The following is a 10,654-nucleotide window of genomic DNA, read 5'->3' as shown; positions in this document are numbered from 1 at the left end:
ATTACCCTAGGTAGTCCATAAGGTTGTACTGTAATTGAGAAACGGATATGGGATAGTGGAGGCAACAAATATCTTCTGACGTTACTACCTCCACATTAAATGCTTTCCAGCTAACTCTCTGGCCGCATTAATGTGGAGGTGATGCCTGAACAGTGATCAAGTAGTCTTATGATGGCTGGTTGAGGATTCTAGAGAGCGAGAGATGGGACAGAAAGGAGTTCCCAGGATAGAACCTACACGTGTACGGTAAAAGTAAGGGGAGGAACGTAGTATATAACATGAAAATGAATGACATTGTAGGGACACACAGAAAATCAACCAGAGAAGGAGATGCTTTTCCTATCAAGTATAGCTAGTTCTTTCATCCAATCTCTAAAAATTTATTGTTTGAGCTTGTTAGACTGTTTTTCCCTTTCATTTTAGGAGGCTTTCTCAAATTGAGTCCCTATAATTATATTTGAGCTTAATTCATTTGATAATCGAGCCTAAACTTAAGTTTGGGTTTAACACATTTTTAAAATAAACGAATATGAATAAGATTTTCTCCAAGATTGACTTGTTCATTAATCATTTTTATTTTTTATTTTTTTTATGAGATGTTCATTAATCGTTAATTGTTTTTTTTTTTTTTTTTGAGGGTGATTAATTGTTAATTGTTCAATTCGTGAATAACCACTTTAAAAATATATAACTCCTAATAGAGTAAACATAAATCAAAGTTTGCTATAATTCATAAAACAACTTAATAATAAAGTTCTTTAAATCTCGACCATTCATGAATGAATGAACACTTTAGATTTGTCAACAACTCAAATTACATATGTCAGGATTGGGGAAATGTTTTTGCACATTCTATATACAGTAAATCTTGCATTTATGTTTTAGAATAGTTTATTTAATTTTTTTATTGAAATTTTTACTAAAAGTACTATCAATAAAAATGTAAAAATAAATAAATAAATAAATGACTCAAACGAAACCCCAAATAATATGAAAAATAAACAATAAGCTGTCTTATAATCAAGATCTAAATACATACTAATTATTAAAAAAAAAAGTGTAATAGCCGTAATACACAACATAATTTCGTCAAAGTAAATACAATCTCATCAATTCAAATAGTTTTTTATTTTTATTTTTAAAGTTAGAAAAATTGAAATTGTAAAAAATAAAATTAAAGTGTGTGTGTTTTTTTTTTTTTTNATAACCACTTTAAAAATATATAACTCCCTTTATAGCTATTGGAAATTAATTAAGAATCTCATGTAGCAAAGAGCTCTTTAATTAAGATTATTTTATTTTATTTTAATTTTTGGATATTAATTAGATGGGTGATGGATTGGTTTTGATGAATGGAACGAGTTGACTAAGGATTTTTTTTTTTTTTTTTTTGTTGGTATTATATCTTAACATAATACATTTCTAGAATCAATATTGACATAACGTAACCAAAAGTATGCTAACTTTTTGATATTTGAATTAATAAACATATATTTATTGACTGGCTATAACATCTTATGTTTCCCATCTTATATTATTATGTGAATTATTTTTTTTCAAATTCCTTATCTTTTATTTATGTTTTAAGACAACTCACACCATTGTGACTTGTGAAGGTGCCCCTCTACCTAATAAACTCATAACTTTTTAACCACCTTTATTGCAAATCTGCACTAGTTAATTAATCAAACCCCCATTATAATATACCTCCTCACAGTTTAACATTCTAGTATTTTACAATTTCATCAAAATTCTACTACCCATTTTTTCATTTCTCAATTCTTATTGCTGACTACTACCACGTCAAATAAAATTATTTTAACTCTTATATTAGTAATTTAAGTTTATGACTAAGGATCCCATATGTTTCTCCAAAAAGGAAAAAAAAAAAATATACACACACATATATATATATATATATATATATCATATAAGTAAAACCATGCATGTCCAAGATCCAATGTTAAAAAGAAGAATCACATATAGTTGGAACTGTGGTAGTTAGAACTTAGAACAGACAACTTTGCGAATGTGCCATTCCTTTTGGGTCCTATTTTTTGACTGAGATAGTTGATGGAAGTTGCACTTGTACCAATAACTAGAACACACCAAATTAAGATCTTCTATATGCCTTTTTTATTTTTTGAATGAAAGATCTTCCAAAACTTGTTAGATCGAGCAGCTTCATTATAAAAGCTCTTAAATCCCATTGTCCAACCATTCGTATCTAATTGAGTAATGTAGATTTAACCACATTATCAATGCTTTAATAAATACTAATTAATAATGTTTTGTATATATTATATTTAGACTACTTAAATAAAGTGACACAATTTGAACTACTTATTTAACCATGAACCATAAAAAACTTTCTACTCCATTTTTAAAGTTTCTAAAGTCTCATTTATTTAATTCATTTATTTTATATTATGAACATTTAAATAAATATGAATATTAGTTAAAATTTTTTACATTTAATTGATAATAATGTTTACTTAAAATTATTATTGATAAGACAAAATCTAAACCACTTGTTTAATCACGAATGCTTTATAGTGAGTTCTAATTAATTCAACTAATTAAATCTCTAATCATCAAATTTTTTTTATAAAAAATGAAAATGGTTTATTAGAGTATTGTTTGTACTAGTAATGAAAAGTAGTTACTTTTAATATTATGATTATGTTTTTTTTTTGTTTTGTTTAAAAGAAATAGCGGTAAACGCCTACGCCGCCAGGAGAAGAGCCACGTAGGATCCGAGGCAAACGAACACCTTGAGGCTTCAGTTCCGAAGCAACAGGCTCGGGCAAATCCACAGCTGGAGACAGCCTGTCACCAACAAAGTCCCACTCACCTCTCTCTCTCCTCTCTCTCTTTCTCTCTCTCTCTATTCCCCCCTAACTACGTTCATCTCTGTCTTCTCTCTCTGTCTGTGTGTCTCTCGCTCTGTCTCTCTCTCTCTCTCTCTCTCACACACACAGCAAATTAGGGTTTCGCTGATCTCCTTCTGCGACTCTCCGATTTAGCGCTCCACTTCACCAGATCAAGATTCCACGCTTCCTCAGCTCTCCATTGATCCTACTTTCGCTCCTTTCGGTACTGTATTTCGCTCCTTTCACTTCATATTCACATATCTCACTCGATGTAATTCCATATTTTATATGTATATATATATATTTTTATATATATATTTTTTATATATCTCTGTCAAAACGCAGGTATTGTAGTATGTAATTGAAAGATTTTTTTTTTTTTTGGTATTTTTGTTCAGTGCATGAAAGGCTTAGATTTGAAGGTTTTGGTTCTTTTTGTTATTTTTTGGTGGAGCAATTGAAAGTTATTTGAGTTTTTATTTATTTATTTTTATTTTTATTTTTTTGGTAGTTGTGAAATCAGAGAAAAATGGATTTTTTTTTTGAAATGTTTTTGTTAGGTTGTGTTGAAGAAAGTATTAACTTGATGATAATGATGAGTTTAAGAAGTATAAAAAAATAAAATAAAATATTGTGGTTTAGGTTGATAGTGTTTGAACAAGAGTAGTAGTAATTGTGACTAAAATTAGTGTTGGGTTTCAATGGAGTGGTAAGTTTTGTAATTAATGCATGGAAGTGAGGGTGATACTAAATCTTAGAAGTATGTGTAGTTTTGAGTTTCTTTGGTAGATGTAGTCTGTGGGTTGAAAGTTCTTTTAAAAGGCTTGCAATTTGTGTGGATTGTACCAAGCCCACTAAGTGCACGTGTATAGTGATTTACATATTGATTTTTGTTGAAAAGGGTATTGTTATCTTAACTTTAAAAAAGAAAAGGGTATTGTTACCTTAATGTTCGAAAACTAGGTAAACGACACTAAAAATTTGTTTATACAGTCCTTAATTTTGATTGGATTATAAAAGTTTGTCTATTTTTTGTGGGGATGGTTAATAAGAGTACTTTTGAGTATTGGATTTGAATTGGGTTTTTCTTTTTTTTTGGATAAAAAATGATTACCATAATTGTTGCTTTACCCATGGTAGGAAAAAAAATTATTGCATAATAGTGATGATAAATTTGGGAGTGATAAGGTAACAAGTAATACAATCTAGAAAGGGATGAAAAATGTTGACTTTATTGAATCACGGGAGGAATAAGATTGGGAAAGCTGAGAAAGCATATAAATTTTGTTGACAACAATTAAAGTTATTTATTTGAGCCACATTATTGGTAATACTCACCAATTGATGTGTGGGATCTTTTATTTTTAAAAAAGAAAAAGAAAAATTGTGTTAGAAACCTTACGAACTTGCACTTAGGTAGTTAGGCTGACTACATGATCCAAACCTATTGTTCTTTTGGCCTGCAAGAAACTTATTCAGACCAGTTGAATTGCAACCTCATGTTTGTAGTGTACTGAGCTGTATGAAGTTTTGTGGGGCTATGGAAAAAAAGTTACTAAATTAGTGTTGGACAAAGTGTGCTGCTCTCTTTTATTCGCGTCACTAGGAGGGAGGGACTACAATTTCTATTATCTTGTTTAGTAGACAAAGGTTAAAAGGAAAAAATGTGATTGATGATATGCGCCATTTTAAAAACAATAATGTAGAGTTGAAAGAGTATAAATAAAAGGCATTTGAATGATTGTTTTGAAGGTTTATTCAAGTGTTGCTGTATTTTACAGTTGTCTTTGTGATTTTCTGTATAATATTCATAATATTGTGTGTGCTCAGTGTATATGGTTGTTATCTGGTAAATTAGTACTTTCTATTGAAATGGAGCACTCTTGAGAATATTGGCTTTGTTTGTTTTTTGTTTGTTTTTTGTTTGTTTTTTGTTTTTGTGGGTGACTGGTTCATTGACATAATGTGGTTTAGATGTTCTGTTTTTCACATGAATTGAGCTAGTTTGGGTGAGATGCTTGCTGAAGTGACATTGGTTCATTTGAAATTTGAAGGAATCTGCAGTCCTGTATTCTAGTGAAATCTATTTTCTTCCATCTTTCACTTTGACTATATGAAAATTTTAAGCTACAGTTGCAGAGCAGATTGGTTTATTTTTACATTATTTTCTTCCTTTTGTTTGCTTGCTATGAATTGCTTTAAGTTGTGGAATATTAATAAAACAAATTGACTGAATGGGTGGAGGAAAATTAATTCTGTGATTGAAGATTCTCTTATGTTTTTTACACAGGTTGAAACTACTTGTTTCCTTGTTCTTTGAATATTCTAATTCTAGTAATTGGTTGATGTTTACTTGTCTTGATCACAGAGTAAAACTTCTCTCTATGGTGATCCTGTGCATTTTTATCTCTCCTTTCTTGTTCCTCTATTGCTCATGGTTTTCTGTTCCTACATTGTAGGTATTTTGGTTGGATAATCAATTGTAGAGCCCAAACAAGACTGTTGAAGTATTGACATTTATGGTTTTGTTTCTTACAAATGAACATGGGCAAGGTACTTCCTGAATGTGGTTGAAATGTTGCCAAACCATCATACTGAGTCATTTAGTATATATGGTTAATCAGAGGTCAATGAGCATCTTCTGGTATTACTTTGGAAGCTGTTTCTATTATTCTCTTTAATTCTAGGAAGGAATCACATACGCTACAAGAGGATTTTTTGTATCCATGCTGGCTGAGAGCATGCGTGGAATCTGTGCTTCGGGTAATGCCCCTGACGAGATTTTCTGCCGATGCATTCGGTGTGGTGACAATTTGTCTAGTGGCTCTGTTAATTTTACTTGGTTTACTGTGCATCATTTACTCATTTTACTTCCGGTCTCGAATTCGTAGTCAAGGTTTTATTCAACTCAGTTATTTTAGTGGTCCTTGGATCATCCGAATTACATTCATCTTGTTTGCAATCTGGTGGGGTTTTGGTGAGGTAATTCGGTTAAGTCTGTTGAGGCGTGCCCTTAACTTGAAATGGCAGGAAACTGTTTGCAAATGCTACATTGTCTCAAATTTAGGGTTTGCAGAACCTTGCCTCTTCCTAACCCTTGTGTTTCTCCTTCGTGCGCCGTTGCAGAAGATGGAGCTGGGAATTCTAAGCCGAAGTTGGAATGGGAAAACAGCCGGTTACGTTATTCTTTACTGCCTCCCAATGTTCCTTCTTCAGCTCTTTGTTATTTTAATTGGACCAAAGTTACACAGGGAGTCCCAAAGGAAACTGCCTTTATATTTTACTGCTGCGACGGAAAGAGTTGATAATATTACCATTTGCACTTACCCCTTACTGAGTACTATATTTCTAGGGATTTTTGCCATGATCCTAACCGCCTACTTGTTTTGGCTTGGAAGTCGGATTTTGAAATTGGTCATCAATAAGGGTTTGCAGAAGAGAGTTTACATGTTGATATTCTCTGTTTCCAGTTTCCTACCGTTAAGGGTTCTATTACTTGGTCTATCTGTTTTGATTAAACCAGATCAAATTCTGTTTCAAGTTCTTGTTTTGTTGGCTTTCTTTGCCCTTTTTTGTTGTGCGGGGGTGTGTATATGCATGCTTGTGTACTACCCAGTTGCAGATTCTTTGGCCCTGGGAAACCTACAGGACATAGAGGCTAGGAGAAGGGTTGACGATGATCACAATGATACCATTTCTCTTATCGCTAACCAAAGCCATCTTGAAGAAGAAAGTGGTCGGATTAGTCCCAGTAGAAATTCTGATGCCTCAACAAAGCGTGGATCGATTTCTTTTCGTACTTTTGAGAGGGATGGGACTTCAATGGGGACATTTGTGGAACTGAGTCTCTTCTCTCCTAGTCGAGATGCATCCCCACCAGAATCTCCTCCGCTTCTTGGCTGGCCTATGCGCCCTCCTACACAAGTTCTTGGACCCTAAAAGCAAGTGAGAAACTGAGTACTTGGTGAATATCAATTTTGTGGTAAAGAAAAACTGATTGTAAAGGGTTTAGCTGCAATAAGGATTTTAATTCTTGGTTTGTTTTCTAATTTTAGATATGATGGTTTTGTTTGAAGGAATTTATGATCTGTGTTTCTCTTTTTGTACCATTTCTATAACCATTTTTTCCCTTAATTCTCCGTTCTTGCGCTTATACTTTCAATGAAGGCATATATTCATTAAGCTGGCTGGGCAGCTTCGGTTATAATAGATCTTTAGGATGGGGAATGGTGAATGGTGGGAATTGGTCTTTGCTCTCACTTGGTTGTGTTTGGATGGCAATATTTGGATTTGGATTTGAATTTGAAATCTTTGATTTTGAAATTTTTTGTTTGAATCTTTTTAGACAATGAAAAATTTGAAATTCATCATTTAAAATTTCATTGTTTGGAAATGTAAATTTGGATTTATAGTTGAATTTGGATTTAGATTTAAGATTAATAAAATATATTTTTTAATTATTATTTTTCTTAATTATTCTACATTTTAATTTTAAATACATGAGATAATATTAATAATTTAATTAAGAAGGTGATGATTATAAATTTTTAGTCATTTTCCCGTGCTCGTGTTTGTCTTCCCCCTTTTAATTAGCGTAAAAATTATGTATATAAACCCTACCCCAAAACTAGTTACAAAAATTTCTTCGGAGAAAAGTAAAGACATCTCGCTAGCTGCATCATAAATAAGCTTTTTAATTTTCCATTTAAAAATTGATTGACAAACAAGTAAGAGCAGTAAATATCACTCTATTGACTCCTTTAAACCAAACCAAAGGCAAAAAACTGGTACAGTAGCCGAAAAAAAAAGCCTCTGATCTGGAGAAAAAAGAAAAGAAAAAAAAAGCAAAACGCACAAACCATCAGCTATCCAAACGCCGCATCAAAGCTGATGACGGATGCTTTGAAAGCATTTCAAAATTAATGCAAAACATTAAAAAAAAAAAAAATAAATGACATGACATGATGTTGAATTGACTGTCAGCCACCAACCCTTCCGCACTCGCCGCCGTGTTGCTCGTGGTGTTGTAAACCAACCCAACCTGTGAACCGTTTTTTGTTTCCGAGTAAAGCAAAAGCCGGGAAAGCTTAAGTTTTAAGTGAAATTGTGGAATTTTCAAAATTCTCGCTTTTAAGTTTTAAGTGAAATTGTGGAAATAAATGCTGCGCATTGTCGGAGCTTAGGAGCATGCCCATTCTTTCGCTTTTAAGTTTAATTAGATTATCAAATATCTCTCTCTTTCTCAGATAGATTGAGCTCTGCTCGGCGCGGAGACCTAAAGAATAGCATTTTGTTAAGAAGAGAATTAGGTAACCTTGCTAAGCTTCTTTTAAATTCATCAACAAATTGGAATGGGACGATCTATGCACAACTTCTCTCCACCTTATTGCGGGTAACAAACAGAACAATATCTATGGTTAATCTTTTTTGTTTTGGTCCCCTTTTGATACAATTTCTTTTCCTTGGTAACAGTGAAGAAAAAATGCTGTTGCAGCTTGCTCTTGCTGGGAAAGTGGTATACCTACTGACACTCATTGTTTTGCTACTTTTTTTTTGTATTTACGAAAGTGGAAACGTAATCGCGGAGGTGGTCGCCGCCATGTCCAAACTACCAACCGTGTCAACGTCGTCCGTGGTGATAATGGAGGCGAAACCATCAGGGGTCAAATTGCTAGGAAATTCCGTGCCAATGTTGCCGTTGGTGAAGTCGGTGATACAACGGGCGGTCAATACTCTGGGGAAGTCCGTTTCGATGTTGCCGGTGATGATGACGGCGGTACCATTAACGGCGAAATTGCTATGGGTCCAACTTCACTTGCTGCCACTATGCCTATTGAATTTAATTAACAATAAAGTTTTTTAAGTTTTTTTTTTTTAAAAGTCTAGTGTGGTATTTGGCGGCTTGGCGCTGTTTATTTTCGTTAAAAAGGGTGGGTTATGTTTTGCAATTTTTTCCTATGTACTGTGTTACGTGTAAGAATATAGTCAACGTGAAAGTGTCTACCTCACGTTAGACCATTTTTTTTTCCTTATTACCGCCTCTTGAAGATTAGTGTTACGTGTAAGAATTCTTGTAATTTATGCAGAATTTTTGTAATTCTTCGTCTGAATGGAACCAATGGGTAATTGTCATTGAACAGATGCAATAATTTCACTATGCTATGAGCTGATCTGATTGGCCAATTCATTATCACAAATTCCACATCTGAATAGTATTTAATTAAGACGGGTTTTGCTTTTATCCGATCCGAATTGCGGTAATTTAAATATTAATGACATGTCTCATCTTAAAATGACATCATATTTTTGGAAAATGCTAAACGTTTCTTAAGCACTTTTGTCTAAAACAGCGCTTCCAAAATTTTTTGGAAAGTCAAAGTTATGTTCCCCACAACCATATGAATCTCTCTATGTCTATCAGTCTCTCAAAATCTCAGTCATACCGATTTTCACCGAGTCAGCTCGGAATTCCAATATTATTGCAGGACATAGAGAATATGTAATGGCCTGTTTGAATGGAAGAGCAAGAAGGAAAGTTGAAGAGAGTAGAGTAGAGCTGGTTAAAAATAACTAATAAGTTAATTTTGTGTTAAATTTACTCTATTTTCTCTCTTAATTCAAACGGACCATAAGAGATTATCATTTTACTGAATTTATTGCTGGAATTTGTTTAGTATTCTATGTTTGATTATTTCGGCGGGATCTCTTTGGTTTTGGGTTGATTTCGTTTTTGTAACTATGAAGTTATGCAATTTTGATTGGAAACTATGAATTTCTTTTCGGTAGTTATGTGCGTGGAATTGGTGTTGAGGCGAAATTAGATTGCATTTGCTAATTTGAATAGTTGACTTTTTCGAAAATGTTTCGCTTTTGAAACAAACGCGTTACTTTTCAATTCAATTCTTTTTAAAGGTTTCATTTTTATTATCGTTTTTGATTTTTTGGTGTTCAGATCTGAGACCGGAGCGAAGCGTTTTTCCGTGAAGCCATGGCTGTGGCGTGTCTCGATCCTATGTATTAATCTGTTATGGATTTTTTTCTCTTTTGGAAATTTTTTGTGAGGTAAAGATGTGTTTGGAGTTTGGTTGCCCAGAAAACCGTCTGGTAAAAGAAAATTTTTGTTTTTGAATCGGAAATTTTTGTTTTTGCTGCCTGCTTGATGTCAATTTAAATCTCTGAAGTTTCTAAAGTTTTACATTTCAAATGAATAGATTTCTTTTTTTGCACTTGTAATAAAAAAATTATTTTGATTTGAAATCTTCTGGTTCTGTGTTAACGGCAGAGGGAGAATGGCTCAACCGTTGCACATTTTCTATAATCAGTGTCCTTTATTTTGGTTTTTATAGAATTGTATTACTAAAATCGCATACTACTAATCTATATGTAGAGTTTGTGGTTATCTATACTACTGATCGCATGTTCGTTTTATAAAATGCTTTTCTAATAAATCTGTTATTATTGTAGGTTCCTGTGTTGGAAGCACCTCATGATTCAGGATTTGAGATTGAGAGCAATGCTATAGCACGTTATGGTAAAGACTATAGACTTTCTTTCCCTAACCCATTAATTTTGGCGATCCTCTGAAGATGGTTATGTTGGAACTTATGGGCTTTTTATCTGTTGCTGCGGGCACTCGCTTGAAAGCTGACAATCCTCTATATGGCTCTTCTCATATTGATTATGTGAGACTGTTATTACTACTGATGCTAATCTCTCTGTCTCTCTTTGTGAATGCGTGTGTTATGATGCTTATTATTATGTATGCTTGAATTTTCTGGTCC

General features: G+C 33.1%; 1 protein-coding gene across 1 annotated transcript; it reads left to right on the top strand.

The window, feature by feature from the left end:
• Positions 1–2,878: 2,878 nt before the first annotated feature.
• On the top strand, positions 2,879–7,007 carry LOC112028452 (uncharacterized). The gene is made up of 2 exons (XM_024061140.2): positions 2,879–3,096; positions 5,333–7,007. The coding sequence occupies exon 2, from the start codon at positions 5,640–5,642 to the stop codon at positions 6,810–6,812; it is 1,173 nt and encodes a 390-aa protein (XP_023916908.1). The 5' UTR covers positions 2,879–3,096; positions 5,333–5,639; the 3' UTR covers positions 6,813–7,007.
• Positions 7,008–10,654: the final 3,647 nt, after the last annotated feature.

Source organism: Quercus suber, unplaced genomic scaffold (assembly GCF_002906115.3).
Source record: "Quercus suber isolate HL8 unplaced genomic scaffold, Cork oak 2.0 scaffold_69, whole genome shotgun sequence".
NCBI lineage: Eukaryota > Viridiplantae > Streptophyta > Magnoliopsida > Fagales > Fagaceae > Quercus > Quercus suber.
The sequence above is the reverse complement of the archived record's forward strand: the minus strand, read 5'-3'. Positions and strand labels throughout refer to the sequence as shown.